Below are 18,213 nucleotides of genomic sequence, written 5' to 3' on the forward strand. Positions count from 1 at the left end.
TATCCATTCATATTATTAAAGAAGAAGCCTCACTTAAGAGGAAATATGGTTTTTCTCTTGAACCTCCTCAGTTCTTATCTCTAGTAAATTTCAGACAAAAACTAGTGAGCAAGCAGGGCCGGCCCCGTGGCTTAGTGGTTAAGTGCGTGCGCTCCGCTGCTGGCAGCCCGGGTTCGGATCCCAGGCACGCACTGACGAACCGCTTCTCTGACCATGCTGAGGCCGTGTCCCACATACAGCAACTAGAAGGATGTGCAGCTATGACATACAACTATCTACTGGGCCTTTGGGGGAAAAAATAAATGAATAAATAAAATTATATATAAAAAAAAAAAAACTAGTGAGCAAGCATCCATAGAGGAACAGACATCTTCAAGGAAGTGCATCAGTGATAAAGTTATTCATGAAGAAACTAATATAAGAATATTAGCTGGGCCCATATTTAGCTGGGCCCATATTTAACTATATTTAATTCTATATGATCATGCAATTTGTCATAAAAACCAGATTTTAAAAATTTTACGTATTTATAATGGCAAAATTCTATGTAGGCTAGTATTTAATGGGATCTTCATTCGAAATTTCTCTCAGTGCTCCTTCTCCCAAATATCAAAGGAATGATACTATTTCTCCAATTGTATTACGCATATATCTATGTAATCTGGCAACACAAGCACAATTCAAACACGTATATCCTCTCCCAAAAAATATCACTTACAATAATCTGGCTATAACAAAAATATTTCTAAGCTCTGTTTGACTGTCTGTTTTAGGACTGCAGGCAGTTTGACCACAATAGAAGTTATTCTATAAGAAACAGTTCTACCATTACTTCATATTGTAAAGTCTTAAAGAATTTAGAAGAAATTAAAAAATAAAGTACAATTTCTTAAAGTGTATTTTACAGGCCCTCAAACAGAATTAGATAAAAGCTATTTAAAGAAAGAAATCTTGCTGGCATCCCTTTCAAAATATATCCACAATCATACCATTTCTTACCACCTCCACTGTTGCACTTGGTCTGAGCTATCATCACTTCCCCCTTGAAGAACTTATTGTCTACTAGTAACTGTGGTCAATGAGCCCTTATACGAATACTCTATATAATGATCCTACATTTTATAATGCTCATCCCATCTCATTATTCTGATCTACTTTTTCATTTTCCCATAGCACTTATCCCCTTCTAACATACTGTAAAATTTACTTGTATTTGTAGACTGTTTTTCCTTACTAGAGTATATGCTCCACAAGGGCAGTGATCTCTGTTCTGCTCTCTAATGTACTCTAAGCACTGGAACAGTACCTGGCACATGATATGAGATCAGTATTCTCAGAATGAAAAAGTTTCAGCTTATGAAACAAATATTAATAAATAGTCAAGTTTGATAAATATTAATTATGACAAAATTATGCATGATGTGCTCTTATTATACAGAGCTTACTATACCAGATAAAATAAGCAGTTCAATGATTTCTGCATCTCCCAGATAGGCAGCAGCGTGCAGTGGAGTTCTCTTTTCATTGTCCTGTGACAAGGAGGAAAGGTGAAACATACATTTTAATATAAAGTTAATTTTAATATACTTCAAATAAAGAAAAACCATTATTAACTACCAACTTACTACTTGCACAACTCTAGTCTAGTCTGCAAGTCCCATTAACAGAGTATCTCCTTGCTAGAAGAAAAACCTAAAAAAAAAATTTTGGCCTTAAAAGAATAGTACAAAGTGCAGCAAAGAGTAAAATAAAAATCCAAAGTGACCAAGAAATAGCTTTTTATACTTTCTTTGAATAAAGATGCCTGTGCTAATACACACAGGCAAATTTCCTTTACTTCATACTACTTTTCCCCCCAAAATATTTCCACAATTTTACACACTTTAGAATTACTGACCTAACTAAATAAAACAAACCTTAACAAACCAACAAGTTCGTTTATCAAAATGTTTGCACAGGAGTACCCGTAGTGGCAAAAAGAGAAAAATATCTCTGGGGATTTGAAATGATCCCTTAAAACAATCTTAAGGTTTTTCTTAAGGTTACTGCCAATTTCGTTTTTGGCTCTAAAATATATTCCTATCTTTGTAAATATCAAAAACAAACAAACAAATAAAAAACCAACATATTCTTCCAAATCTTCCTCCAGGAAGAGAAGCTACAACTAATGCATGGCTTTGTGCACCTCCTCCCTTCAAACAGCAATGTTCTTCAGTTTGAGAAGCAAAATCTTAGGGTAAAGTCACGTTCGGGGATTTTTTAAAATTCATATTTACACCTCGTCTAAAGTTACAACAGAGTGTCACTGACCCGGCTGCATCTGAGAAAGCTAGTCATTTAGAAATACTTATTTTGAAATTTACATCCAATTTTTTTGATAAAGGCCTTTGTGACAGATTGTTAGTTGTTTTCCACTATCTGTTTTTCCCTTTGTCTGTAGGAATCAAGTTTTAGCTGGTTATTTACCCACCCAGCGAGAGAATACATTCCTAGTCTGCCTTGTTTTGTTACTTAGTGTGGTTCAATGGTCTGTGAGTGGAAGTAAAGGCACAACTTTCAGGTCATCTTCAACTTAAAAGAAACCACCTTAGAGCTGGACTATTATTTTCCCACTTCCCACAGGCTAGAAAGCAAACGTGAAACTGAGCCAGCTTTGACCATGCAGAGGTAGCCCAACGTCCTAGAAGACTGTCAAGCAACAAGATTTGGAATGATCTTATAGAGCAGAGTTGGCCATCAACCTAGGCCACTAACTTCTCCCCTTAATTAAGAGAGAGAAAGTTTTTTTTTTTGGTGAGGAAGATTAGCCTTGAGCTAACATCTGATGCCAATCCTTCTCTTTTTGCTGAGGAAGATTGGCCATGGGCTAACATCTGTGCCCATCTTCCTCTATTTTATATGGGATGCCACCACAGCATGGCTTGACAAGCAGTGCATCGGTGTGTGCCCGGGATTCAGGCCTGTGAACCCTGGGCCGCCAAAACGGAGAACGCGCATGTAACCGCTACGCAACCAGGCAGGCCTCGAAATAAACTTCTTATTTAAATAGGTATTCTATTTTAGGGTGTCTTATTATATTATAATAATATTATAGCTTTCAAGAGTTAAAAAAAGAAAAACATTTATTTCACACTGTAATAATTTCTAGTTTGGCAATACCCCAATTACTCTAAGAAAGGATAGTTAGATCACTGAGAGTAAATTAGGAAAAAAACTGCTAGTCAAAGAAGGGTTAAAAATATTCACAGGCAATCCAAAAAAGGCTTAGCTGTAGTATATAAAGGTATTATAAGGATGTGTATAACATATAATTATCACAGGGGCTTCATACATTTCTTCATATACTGTTAATATATTTGTGATACCATTTTTGTCCTTATAATAATAGTAACAGGTGCTCCAGTAAAAGGAGGTTGGTATAGTGCCTATTAATGCTGTTTAGTAAGCTTAGACCTCTTGTCTTGCTAACCATAATTAATTTCCACAAGACCATGTTTTTTTTTGTGTGTGTGAGAGGAATATCAGCCCTGAACTAACATCCATGCCAATCCTCCTTTTTTTGCTGAGGAAGACTGGCCCTGAGCTAACTTCTATTGCCAATCCTCCTCCTTTTTTTTCCCCCTCCTTTTTCTCCCCAAAGCCCCAGTAGATAGTTGTATGTCATAGCTGCACATCCTTCTAGTTGCTGTATGCGGAACACTGCCTCAGCACGGCCAGACAAGTGGGGCGTCGGTGTGCGCCCAGGATCCGAACCCGGCCGCCAGTAGCTGAGCGTGCGCACTTAACCACTAAGCCATGGGGCGGGACCCAAGACCATGTTTTTTATTCCAATATATATCCCAGCAAACAGAATGCTTTCCATAGAAATTACTGAACAAACAGTCGTTGAAAAAGCTAACACAGAATCACTAAAATATCGTGCTTTATTCAAAGCTGAGTCCTAATTTAGTCATTTCAATAAAAAGACCCTTGGCTAAGGCTTTTCAGTGTTAATCATGAACACAGCAAACTTCCTCAGTGCTTAAATATGATCAGACCTACTCAAACTGAGAAACATATCTATTACACAGGATAAACCACACACACAGCATACGCGCAAAGTGAGTCATTTATGTGTGATGTCTGGAATTCTATGACTCAATACTTTGAATCCTATTAATGTATTTTATGACTAATGAACATAGGTTTTCCTCTCTACAAATCAAGTTGAAGGAAAAAAAACAAACTGGTTAATTTTAAAAGAAAAAATTTTACCTGCCACATTGTACTTTACTATAGTTAAACATTGAAAATTAGGCAATAAAATATTTAAGATTCCCTTCAGCAAAATTTACTAAAATGACAAAATGACTATCCCCTTATATATACTAATTCCATTTCAAGGAATTCTTTTTAGATGGAGATATTCTTACGTGTACGCAAACAAAATGATTAAGTATATTTATTGATCATTGTAGGAAACAAAATGCTGGAAACAATTTAAATGCCCACCCACAGGGGAATGATTATCTAAAATTATAAACACACAAAGCTCTTGACCAACCTTCATTTAACTGATTCACATAATTAATCAATATTCTCTGCTTCCTAAGTACAACTAATGGTGACTTTGGCACACCATGTATTTTGACTATCAGGCTACCACTATATAATAAGCCCATCATGCACTTTGGTTCCCACCACCAGATGTATGTTTGTCAAGGCTGAGGTGTTTGTTACCACAATTGTTCGTGCTAATTGTACCTTTAATCATAACTACGTGATTTATTTAAATATTATTTAAACTGATGAAATAGGAATGAAGAAAAGCAAATTGTTTCTGTGATCACTAGGTTGAATACTATAAAAAGATTCAACAAAGGCAGCTACTCCAAAAAAAGCACTATAGAATTAGGTATGGCCGAGACAACTGAAACTAAGGCAAACAGCAAACACATGGAGAGGTTTTGCCCTAAGTTTGAGTCTTAAGTGTCTAAATTCTCACATCACTTAAAGCCAAAATGGGAGTTACAGATATTGCATTGGGGGTATGGTTTATGCAAGGAAGATAACATTGAACTCCTGTCAGTGGACACCACATTGTCAATGAAAAAGTCCTGGCCCAATTTAAAATAAAATGGCTAGTAAATAAACATTGTTACAGTGAAATGCTTAAAGATCAAGTTTTGATTCCCTCAGTCAGACTTTGATTAGCTTATCAACTACCAGTTATGAAAGTTATCAGATGGGAGGTCTTCTAATTGTATATCCATATAATGAAATACCATGTTACAGAGTTCTGCATCCAATTCCAATGTGTGTAGGGTCTTCCCCACACATTCAAGCAATGCTCCAACACTAGTTGGGTGTCCTACAATTCAACTCAATTCTGACACTATCTACCAGGAGATAGCATCAGATCCCACAGGTTAAGGGTTCAGTCCTACAAGACTGCCACCTCACCTCACCCCTTCAGACATCAATAGCAAGTCCAGGTTGTATACTTGTACTTCTGACTGAACGGCTATAAATCAGAGGTTCCCCTGACCCCTTCCTTGGGTTCAATTAATCTGCTAAAGCAGCTCACAGGACTCTGGAAATTAGTTTACTCACTAGATTACCAGTTTATTACAAAGGATATTACAGGATATGAATCAATAGCCAGATGAAGAGAAACACAGGGCCAGATCCCTAACAAAGGAGCTTCTGTCCTTATGGAGTTTGGGGACTGGCACGATGGCACCTGTAAGCTTTTCTGGTTTACCAACCTGGAAGCTTCCGAACCTCCTCCTTTGGGGTTTTTATGGAGGTTTTGTTAAGTAGGCATGATTGATTAAGTCACTGGCTATTGGCAAATGAACTCAACCTCCAGCCCCTCTTCCCTCCCCAGAGGTGGGGGTGATGGGTGAACCCGAAAGTTCCAACCCCCTAATCGCATGGTTGGCTCCACTGGCAAGCAGTCCCCATTCTTAGGGGCTTTCCAAAAGTCACCTGATTAACATTAAAAAAAGACACCTTTACTGCTCTCCTCACAGCAGAGGATTTTAGGACCTCTGTGCCAGAAATAGGGAGGAAGACTAAACATACATTTCTTTATTATAAATCACAATATCACATTACGCTTCCAATTTAAAAGAACAAGCAGACCTCAATGTTCCTTATCGATGGAACAATCTCTAAAGCACAGCGTTAAATGAAAAATGCAGGCTCTGGGGGCCGGCCTGGTGGCGCAGTGGTTGAGTTTGTGAGCTCTGCTTCAGCGGCCCGGGGTCTGCAGGTTCAGATCCCGGGCGTGGACCTATGCACCGCTTATGAAGCTATGCTGTGGCAGGCGTCCCACATACAAAAAATAGAGGAAGCCTGGCACTGATGTTAGCTCAGGGTAAATCTTCCTCAGCAAAAAAAGAGGAAGACTGACAACAGATGTTAACTCAAGGCTCATCTTCCTCACACACAAACACACACAAAAATGCAGTTTTGGAACAACTGTATGTTAAAGGTTCTACACACACGTAGGCTTGAACACGCATAAAATATCTCAGGAAGGATACTCAAACTAATACAGTGATTGCCTCTGGGTAAAGAAAGCTGGCAGATTAGGGTTTGAAGTGTGAGAAAGAATTCTTTTTCACTATTTGTGGCCTTTGGCACTGTTTGGAATTATTATCATGTACGTGTTTCAAAAAGTAAAGGAAAAAAGAAAAAAATTAAAAATAACATTTCAGTCAACTGAAAAGCATCTTAATAAAAATCCTAAAATTAATTACCCATACAAGGCATTTCAGAAGTACCAAGTGCCCATTAAAAAAAGAAAACGTTTCTTAGCTGTTAAGTCAGTTTTTAAGAAACCATTACATCTCAATGTAGTATTCCAAAATAATCCCAACTAGAATTATCACTATTATTATTTTTGCTGAGGAAGATTTGCCCTGAGCTAACATCTGTTGCTAATCTTCCTTTTTTAGCTTGAGGAAGGCTCACCCTGAGCTAAAATCTGTGCCAATCTTCCTCTATTTTGTATGTGGGTGGCTGTCACAACATGGGCGCTGATGAGTGGTGTAGATCTGCTGAACCCGGGCCACCAAAGCGGAGTGTGTCAAACTTAACCACTAGGCCATGGGGCCGGCCCCCCAACTAGAATTAGTAAATACACACACCATACTCAAATAAAAAATTTTAACTCACTTGATCACATAGTTTTTGATCATATACTTTGAAGTAAATACATTTTTATTACAGCTATGTAAGTGCTCTGAAAAGATATTTTGTGCATATGATTAGGACTACAAAAAATTAATTGCTCATCCTCTCCAAATAAAAACAAAATATAGCTTTAGCTCTTCTAAGCAATTATCCCAAAAGACTGATGATGACACACATTAGATAGGTAAAAAGGAGACCAGTGATTGCCAACCACTTTGGGGTTGGGCCACAGGCATATGCTGGGCTACAGAGGAGCTACATAAGTGATGGGAACATGAGGGAATTCCTTTGTGGTGATGTAACAGTTCTGTATCTTGAACATGTTGATGGTTATACAAATCTATACATGTGACAAAAGGTCATAGAATTATACACAAAGACATTACACCACCATTACCACATCCCCTCCTCCCCCAAGTGAGTGCATGCAAAAACTGGTGAAACCTAAGAAAGGTCTGCAGTCTCATTAGTTGTATCGTGTCAATATCAATTTCTTGCTTTTGATAATGCACTATAAGTTGTTGCCACTGAGGAATCTGGTTGATGGAAACACAGGACCTTCTCTGTACCATTTCTGCAATTTCTGGTGTATCTATAATTTCTTCAAAATAAAACTTTAAAAAAAGTGTTCAGAAACATCCTGAATTATACTTTAGTTTATATGTTGTGTTAGGATGAACTCCAGAAACAGTCTACAAAACACAGGCAAGCAAGGTTTGACAAGCTAGGGAATGAGGCTGTGAGAAAGAAGAGAATCTATGGTGGATCCCAAGCACAGGCCAGGAATAGGATTAGATCTAAGAGGAAGTGCCTTAAGTCAAATTGGGGAAGTAAAACCGCACTTGTACATTCTCAACGTTTTCTGCGAAAGCTTTAATTTAAAGCAGATTTCAGGATCAGGTTGGAATTAGGGGAAATATACAGGGTAGGAAAATCGAGAAGTAAAAAGTTGGAAACGATAAAGTGAAAGAAAGTAAGACAGAACATTTGTACAAGGAGAAATACTTAAAGAGACTTTGAGAATTCATCCACTTACATGGATTCAACTATAAACTTCATAGCAATGACTCAATTCCATAATTCTGCCCTCGTCCAGGTACTGAAAGTGTTCATGTGTATTAGCTGTAACTCCTTAGGAAGAATGGTAATACTAGCAATCACAACAACTAACACTTATCTAGTGCTTACTTTATGCTAGGACTGCTCTAAGTACTTTACCTCACAGGGTTAAGAACTGAATGTATTTCCTTATTTTACAGATAAGGAAATCAAGGCACAGAAAGGTTTAAGGAACTTACTCAGGATCATATGGAAATAGCAGAATCAGGATTCAAGCACAGGCAGTTGGGCTCCAAGGTATGTGTTGTTGGGCTCCAAGGTATGTGTTGTTAACTTATTATACAAAGTTATGTAAAGATCTAAACACATCAATCAAAAGACAGAGATGGGGGCCGGCCCCGTGGCTTAGCGGTTAAGTGCGGGTGCTCTGTTACTGGCAGCCCGGGTTCAGATCCCGGGCGCGCACCGACGCACCACTTCCCACATACAGCAACTAGAAGGATGTGCAACTATGACATACAACTATCTACTGGGGCTTTGGGGGAAGAAAAAAAAAGGGAGGAGGATTGGCAATAGATGTTAGCTCAGAGCTGGTCTTCCTCAGCAAAAAGAGGAGGATTAGCATGGATGTTAGTTCAGGGCTGATCTTCCTCACACACACACAAAAAAGACAGAGATGGTCATTCTGGATATAAAAACAATACCTAAGTATATACTACCTACAAGAAACTATTTTAAATATAATGATACAGATATGCTAAAAGTTAAAAAGATGTTAAAGGATATATCATGCAAACAGCAATGAAAAGACAGCTAAAGAGGCTATATGAATAAGACGAGACAAAGAATTCAGAACAAGGAAAATTTAGATGAAGATGGACATTACATGATGGTAAAAGGGTCAAATTCATCCAAACACATGACAATCCTAATGTATATGCACCTAATATCAGCTTTAAAGTATATGGAAGCAAAAACCGATAAAAATGAAGGGAGAGATAGACAATACACAATTACAATAAACTTCAGCATGCCTCTCCCAGTAACTAATAGAACAAATAAACAGACAGAAAAATTAGCAAAGATACAGATGACCTGAACAACACCTTCAATCAACTGAACCTAAGTGACATTTACAGAACACTCTACCTAACAACAAAAGAACATACATTATTTTCAACTGCCCTTGAAACATTCATCAAGATAGATCATATTCTGGTCCAAAAACTACACTGTAACATTAAAATAAACTTAAGTCATACAACAATGTAGTCTGGTCATAATAGAATTAAACTGGAAATCAATAACAGAAAGATGCTTGCAAAATTCCCAAGTATATGAAAATCAAAGATATTTTAATAGTAAAGTAGAATAAAAGTAGAAAACTAATTCTAAATAATTCATGTAAAGAGGAAATCTCAAGGGACATTAAAAAATATTTTGAGAGAGTAACATGAGCATCATGGCAGAGTGAGCTGTTCCCATAGCCTCTCCCCCTAAGATACAACCAAATGGACATTCACCAGCCAACAGAGGACACGCATGCAACACGACCGGATGTCTGAGAGAGACACGCAGCTAAACATCTGAAGGTGGGGATGGTGAATCCCCAAGAAGCAGCGGAAGGAGATAAGCTGATCTCCTCCCACTCCCCAGTAGCAGTGATCTGTGGTATGGGACCTCATGCAGCGGCTGGCACGTGACTCTGGATGGTCTGGGGAGCAGGCAGGCCTCCCCAGGAACACTTTCACTTTTGAAGTTGCAGCCTAGCCCACAGGAACGCTCCACACAGAGGCGGCTAGGCCACCACATGGGTGCTCCAATCAAGCCCAGCAGCTCAGGCAAGTCGCCAGTGAGTGCAGAGCGGGTGTGCATGTGAAAGAAAGCGCCTCCCAACTCCCCTCTGGCCTGGTGCACTATCTGAGCCAGTCTGTCAGGGCAGCGAACCCATACCAGAGTGCCTGCACCTGTGTGTGGAACCTGCCAAGCAGTGGCGGCCAGCAAACGTAGATGAGCCCTCCCAGCACAACTTCCTGCAGACACAGCAGGTTCAGAAAACACAGCTACGTCCCCCCTGCCCCAGTGGTGACAGGGGGAATCTGCAACCAGTCACTACCACTATGCGCTGGCAAAAGTCCACTTCACCAAACACCATGAAGAAATATGTTAACACTCCAGATGAGAAGGAAAATGTCAAGACAGAAACAAATCCTGAAGACAAGAAATTTACAGTCTAAATGACAAAGAATTCAAAATAGTTATCATAAAGAAACTCCACAAGTTACAAGAAAACTCAGACAGTTCAATGAACTCAGGAATAAAATTAATGAGCACAAGGACTTCTTCACAAAAGAGACTGAAACTCTAAATAAAAACCAAACAGAAATGATGGAGATGAAAAACACAATGAATGAGATAAAAAGCAATCTAGAATCCTAAACAGAGCTGACATTATGGAGGACAGAATTAGCAATTTAAAAGACGGAAATATACAAATTCTTCAGGTGGAGGAGAGAGAACTAAGACTAAAAAAAAAAATGAAGAAATTCTTCGAGAAGTATCTGACTCAATTAGGAAATGTGACATAAGGATTATAGGTATTCCAGAGGGAGAAGAGAGGAAGAAACGAGCACAGAGCTTGTTCAAAGAATAATAGCTGAGAACTTTCCAAACCTGGGGAAGAAACTGGAATTACAAGTAAATGAAGCCAATAGAACTCCTAAATACATCAACTTAAAAAGACCTTCTCCAAGGCATATATTAGTAAAACTGGCAAAAGTCAATGACAAAGAAAAAATATTAAGGGCAGCAAGGCAGAAGAGAATAATCTAAAAAGGAACCCCTAAGGGCCAGCCCCGTGGCTTAGTGGTTAAGTGCGCACACTCCGCTGCTGGTGGCCCGGGTTCGGATTCTGGGCGCGCACGGATGCACCACTTCCCCGGCCATGCTAAGGCGGCGTCCCACATACAGCAACTAGAATGATGTGCAGCTATGACATACAACTATCTCCTGGGGCTTTGGGGGAAAAAAATAAATAAATAAAATTATAAAAAAAATAAATAAAAAGGAACCCCTATCAGGCTTTCAGTGGACTTCTCAGCAGAAACCATACAGACCAGGAAAGAGTGGAATGATATATTCAAAATACTGAAAGACAAAAATTTTCAGCCAAGAATACTCTATCCAGAGAAACTATCCTTCAGATATGACTGAGAAATAAAAACATTCCCAGATAAACAAAAGCTGAGGGAGTTCATTTCCACCAGACTCCTCTACAAGAGATGATCAAGAATGTACTCATACCTGAAACCAAAAGGAAAAGGTTTACAAAGCCCTGAGCAAGGGGATAAATAGACAGACAAAATCAGAAAATTGCAGGTCTCTACCAGAACAGGTTAGCAAACAATTTAATTATAACACTAAAGATAAAGGGAAGGAAAGCATCAAAAATATATAAACACTTCATTTTAATCGCAAACTCACAACACAAAATGGAATAATTTGTGACAATAACTTAGACAGGGAAGAGGAAAGAGATGGAACCTGATTAGGCTAATGGTGATAAGAGGCTATCAGAAAATGGACTATCTCATCTATGAGATCTTTTATAGAAACCTCATGGTAACCACTGAACTAAAAATCAGAAGAGACACAAATGATAAATGAAAAGAAAACCGAGAAAACCATCATAGAAAATCACCAAACTCAAATGGATGTCAGAAATACACAGAGAGAGAAACAAGGAAAATATAGAACTGGAAAACAAGAAATAAAATGGCAGTATTAAGCTGTCATATATCAATAATCACTCTAAATGTAAATGGATTGAATTTTCCAATCGAAAGACACAGAGTGGCTGGATGGATCAAAAAACAAGACCTGGGGCTGGCCCAGTGATGTAGTGGTTAAGATTGCGCACTCTGCTTTGGTGGCCCAGGGTTTGCAGGTTCAGATCCCAGGCACGTACCTACACACTGCTCATCAAGCCATGGTGTGGCGGTGTCCCACATACAAAATAGAGGAAGAATGGCACGGATGTTAGCTCAGGGACAATCTTCCTCAAGCAAAAAGAGGAAGACTGGCAATAGATATTAGATCAGGGCCAATCTTCCTCACCAAAAAAAAAAAAAAAAACAAAACACAAAACCCCCACAAAGAACAAGACTCAACAATCTGCTGCCTCCAGGAAACACATCTTAGCTCTAAAAACAAACACAGGCTCACAGTGAAGGGATGGAAGACAATACTCCAAGCAAATGGCAAACAAAAGAAAGCAGGTATTGCCATACTTATGTCAGACAAAGCAAACTTCAAGATAAAAAAAGACAATGAGAGACAAATAGTGGCAGTACATATTGAGAAGAGGGACATTCCACCAAGAAGACACGACACTTATGAATATATAATGCACCTAACACAGGAGCACCAAACTACATAAAGCAACTATAAACAGACCTAAAGGGAGAAATTAACAGCAACACAATAATAGCAGGGGATCTCAACACCCCACTTACATCAATGGAATTAAACGAAAAACTAGACCAGAAGGACTTAACAGATATATATAGAACACTCCATCCAAAATCAGCAGAATACACATTCCTCTTAAGTACACATGGAACATTCTGAAAGATAGACCACATTTTGGGAAACAAGGCAAGCCTCAATAAATTTAAGACTGAAATCATATCAAGCATCTTTTTTGACCACAATGCTATGAAACTAGAAATGAACTGTAAGAAAAAATCTGGGAAAGTCACAAATATGGGGAGACTAAACAAGATGCTACTGAACAACCAATGGATTAATGAAGAAATCAAAAAATATCTGGAGACAAATGAAAACAAAAATACATTATACCAACTCTTAAGGGATGTAACGGAAGTGGTTCTAAGAGGGAGAGCATAGGAATACAGGCCCACCTCAACAAACAATAAAAATCTCAACTAAGTAATCTTAAACTACACCTAACAGAACTAGAAAAAGAAGAATAAACAAAGCCCAAAGTCAGCAAAAGGAGGGAAATAATAAAAATTAGAGCAGAAATCAATGAAACTGAAACCAAAAAAACAGTAGAAAGGATCAATGATACTAAGAGCTGGTACTTTGAGAAGATAAACAAAATTGACAAACCCTTAGCCAGACTCACTAAGAAAAAAAGAGAGAAGGCTCAAATAAATAAAATGAGAAATGAAAGAGGAGAAATTACAACAGGTAACACAGAAATACAAAGAATTTTAAGAGAATACTATGAAAAATTATATGCCAACAAACTGGATAACCTAGAAGAAAAGGATAAATTCTTGGACTCATACAACCTCCCAAAACTGAATCAAGAAGAAATAGAGACTATGAATAGACCAATCAAAAGTAAAGAGATTGAGGGCTGGCCTTGTGGGGTAGTGGTTAACTTCACATGCTCCGCTTTGGTGGCCCAGGGTTCGCAGGTTTGGATCCTGGGCACAGACCTATACATTATCAAGCCATGCTGTGGCAGATGTTCCACATATAAAGGAGAGGAACATGGCATAGATGTTAGCCCAGGGCCAATCTTCCTCAGCAAAAAGAGGAGGATTGGCAACAGATGTTAGCTCAGGGCTAATTTTCCTCACCAAAAAAAAAAAAAAAAAAAAGTAAAGAGATTAAAACAGTAATCAAAACCTCCCAAAAAACAAAAGTCCAGGACCAGATGGCCTCCCTGGAGAATTCTACCAAACATTCAAAGAAGATTTAATACCTATCCTTCTCAAATTATTCCAAAAAAGTGAATTAGACGGAATGCTTCCTAACTCATTCTATGAGGCCCACGTCACCCTGATCCCAAAACCAGACAAGGACAACACAAAGAAGGAAATTACAGGCCAATATCGCTGATGAACATAGATGCAAAAATCCTCAACAAAATATTGGCAAACAGAATACAGCAATAAATTAAAAGGATCATTAAAAGCAGGATTTCTACCAGGGACGCAAGGATGGTTCAACATCTGCAAATCAATCAATGTGATACACCACATTAACAAAATGAGAAATAAAAAACACACGATAATCTCAATAGATGCAGAGAAAGCATTTGACAAGATCCAACATCCATTTATGATAAAAACCCTTACTAAAATGGGTTTAGAAGAAAAGTACCTCAATATAATAAAGGCCATATATGACAAACCCACAGCCAACATCATACTTAATGGTGAAAAACTGAAAGCCATCCCTCTGAGAACAGGAACAAGACAAGGGTGCCCACTCTCTCCACTCTTATTCAACACGGTACTAGAGGTTTTGGCCAGAGCAATCAGGCAAGAAAATGAAATAAAAGGTATCCCAATTGGAAAGGAAGAAGTGAAACTCTTGCTGTTTGCAGATGACATGACTCTCTATACAGAAAACCCCAAAGAATCTACCAGGAAACTATTAGAAATAATCAACCACTACAGCAAAGTTGCAGGGTACAAAATCAACTTACAAAAATCAGTTCCATTTCTATACTTTAATAATGAACCAGCAGAAAGAGAAGTCAAGAATATTATCCCATTTACAATTGCAACAAAAAGAATAAAATATTTAGGAATAAATTTAACCAAGGAGGTTAAGAACCTATACACTGAAAACTATAAGATGTTATTGAAAGAAATCAAAGATGACATAAAGAAATGGAAAGATATTCCGTGCACATGGATTGGAAAAATAAACAGTTAAAATGTCCATATTACCTAAAGCAATCTACAGATTCAATGCAATCCCAATCAGAATCCCAATGACATTCTTCATGGAAAGAGAACAAAGAATCCTAACATTTATATGGAACAACCAAAGACACCAAATAGCAAAGGCAATCTTGAGAAAAAAGAACAAAGCTGGAGGCGCCACAATCCCTGACTTCAAGATATACTTTAAAGCTATAGTAATCAAAACAGCATGGTACTGGCACAAAAACAGACACACAGATCAATGGAACAGAACTGAAAGCCCAGAAATAAAACCACATATCTCTGGACAGCTAATCTTCAACAAAGGAGCCAAGAACATACAATGGAGGAAAGAAAGTTTCTTAAATAAATGGTGCTGGGAAAACTGAACAGCCACAGGCAAAAGAATGAAAGCATACCATTATCTTACGCCATACACAAAAATTAACTCAAAATGGATTAAAAACTTGAAGGCAAGACCTGAAACCATAAAACATCTAGAAAAAAATATAGGCAGTCACTCTTTGACATCGGTCTTAGAAGCATCTTTTTGAGTACCACGTCTACTCAGGCATGGGAAACACAAGAAAAAATAAACAAATGGGACTACATCAGACTAAAGAGCTTCTGCAAGGCAAAGGAAACCATGAACAAAGCAAAAAGACAACCTACCACCTGGGAGAAAATATTTGTAAACCACATATCCGACAAGGGGTTAATCTCCAAAATATATAAAGAACTCACACAACTCAAAAACGAAAAAACAAACAACCCAATCAAAAAATGGGCAGAGAATATGATACATTTATCCAAAGGAGATATACAGATGGCCAAGAGGCACATGAAAAGATGTTCAACATCACTAATTATTAGGGAAATGCAAATCAAAACTAAAATGATATCACCTTATACCTGTAAGAATGGTTATAATTACCAAGACAAAAAATAAATGTTGGAGAGGATATGCAGAAAGGGAACCCTCATACACTGCTGGTGGGAATGCAAACTGGTTCAGCCACTATGGAAAACAGCATGGAGATTTCTCAAAAAATTAAAAATAGAGATATCATATGATCCAGCTATACCACTACTGGGTCTTTATCCAAAGAACATGAAATTAACAATTCAAAGAGATTTATGCACCCCTATATTCACTGCAGCATTATTCACAATAGCCAAGACATGGAGGCAACCCAAGCGTCCATCAACTGATGAATGGATAAAGAAGATGTGGTATATATATACACAATGGAATACTACTCGGCCATAAAAAAAAGACAAAATTGTCCCATTTGCAACAACATGGATGGATCTTGAGGGTATTATGTTAAACAAAATGAGCCAGACAGACAAAGACAAATACCACAAGATTTTGCATGGAAGATAAACAAACACATGGACAAAGAGAACAGATTAGTGGTTACCAGGGGGGAAGAGGATTGCAGAGTGGGCGAAAGGGGTAAAACGGCACATATATAGGGTGATGGATAAAAATTAGACTATTAGTGTAAGCATGATGCAGTTTATATAGAATACTGATAAATAATAATGTACACCTGAAATTTCACAATGTTATAAACCATTATGATGTCAATAAAATAAAAAAAAATATATTTTGAATCAAACGAAAATAAAAATACAATATATCAAAACTTGTGGGATCAAGTTAAAGCAGTAGAGGGTAATTTATCTATCAAATGTTTCTATCACAAACCAAGTTCTCAATAATCTAAGCTTTCACTTAAGAAAAGTAGAAAAAGAATAAAATAACCACAAAGCAAGCAGAAGGCTACAAATGATAAAGAGCAGAAATCAGTGAACGTGAAAACAGAAAAACAAGAGAGTAAACTAATGAATCCCAAAGCTGGTTCTCTGAAAAGATCAATAAATTGACAATCCACTAGCCAGAATATAAAAAGAAAAAAGAACCAGTATCAGAAATGAAAGACGGCATTACCAGTACAAACCTCAAAGACATTAAAAAGATTAAGCAAATATTATAAAAAATTTTATGCATATAAATTCCACAATTTGGATGAGAAGACCAAGTCCTTAAAAGACACAAAAAAATTACTCACAACAAAAAGAGAAAAAAGTAACCCAAATACTCCTACAGTTATTAAGGAAACTGAATTCATAGGTTAAAACGTTCCAAGAAAGAAACTCCAAACCCAGATAGTTTCAATGGTGAATTCTACCAAACATTTAAGGAAGAAATAACACCAATTTTCACATCTTCCTGAAAGCAGAAGAGAGAAGAGAACACTTCCCACTTTCTAAAGCCAACATGTTATTATCCTGATACCAAAACCAGGCAAAGATATTACAAGACCTCCAGACTAATATCACTCATCAACACAGATATAAATATCCTCAACTAAATATTAGCAAATTGAATCTAGCAATACATGAAAAGAATAATATATTACAACCAAGTGAGGTTTATTCTGGGATCACAATTCTCCTTCAAATAGAACCAACCCATGTAATTCAACATATTATCAGATTAAGTAAAAAAAAATATCATATGATCATTGCATTTAACAAAACAGTTATCTTTTCATGATTCAAAAAACTCTCAGCAGACTAGAAATAGAAGGGAACTTCCTTAACCTGATAAAGGGTTTTTACAAAAGTTACAGCTAATATCCTATTTAACGGTGAAAGACTGAATGCTTTCCTTCTAAGATTAGGAACAAGGCAAGGTTGTCTACTCTCGTCACTCCTATTCACTCTCATACTGGAAGTCCTACTCAGTAAAATAAGTCAAGAAAAAGAAATGAAAGTATATAGGAAGAAATAAAACTGTCTCCATTCATAGATGGTGTATTGTTAATGGAGAAAATCCCAAGGAATCTATTTAAAAAAATTCTTAGAATGAGTTTTAAAAAGTTGCTGAATGCAGGGTCAGTATACAAAAAGCAGTTGTATTTCTGCATACTAGCAATTAACTAATGAAAATCAAAATTTAAAAAACTGTGTATTCACAATACAAAAAAATGAAAGAAAGAGAGAGACAAAGAAAAAAGAAATGCTTAGGTATAAACCTAACAAAAACGTGCAGGATTTGTATGCTGAAAAATACAAACACTCATGAAAGAAATAAAGAAAACACAAATAAATAGAGAGAGATACCATGTTCATGGATTGGAAGACTCATTATTGCTAAGATGTCAATTTGATCTACAGATTCAATGCAATCCTAATCAAATCCCAGCAGGATTCCTCATAGACATTAACAACATAAAGTTTATGTGGAAAGGCAAAGATATTAGAATAGTCA

The 18,213-nt window shown here is 37.3% G+C and overlaps 1 protein-coding gene across 9 annotated transcripts in view; it reads right to left on the reverse strand.

Moving 5' to 3' along the window:
- Nucleotides 1–18,213, reverse strand: part of ANKRD28 (ankyrin repeat domain 28) — a 184,874-nt gene that overhangs the window by 72,930 nt on the left and 93,731 nt on the right. For all 9 annotated transcript variants that reach the window (XM_014789767.2, XM_014789756.2, XM_014789763.2 and 6 more), the window contains one exon: nucleotides 1,451–1,529. In XM_014789767.2, coding sequence (XP_014645253.1) covers nucleotides 1,451–1,529 — 79 coding nt within the window. The remainder of the gene's footprint in view (nucleotides 1–1,450; nucleotides 1,530–18,213) is intronic.

The sequence above is a fragment of the Ceratotherium simum genome, chromosome 5, assembly GCF_057802395.1.
Source record: "Ceratotherium simum simum isolate JZ-2026a chromosome 5, ASM5780239v1, whole genome shotgun sequence".
Lineage (NCBI taxonomy): Eukaryota > Metazoa > Chordata > Mammalia > Perissodactyla > Rhinocerotidae > Ceratotherium > Ceratotherium simum.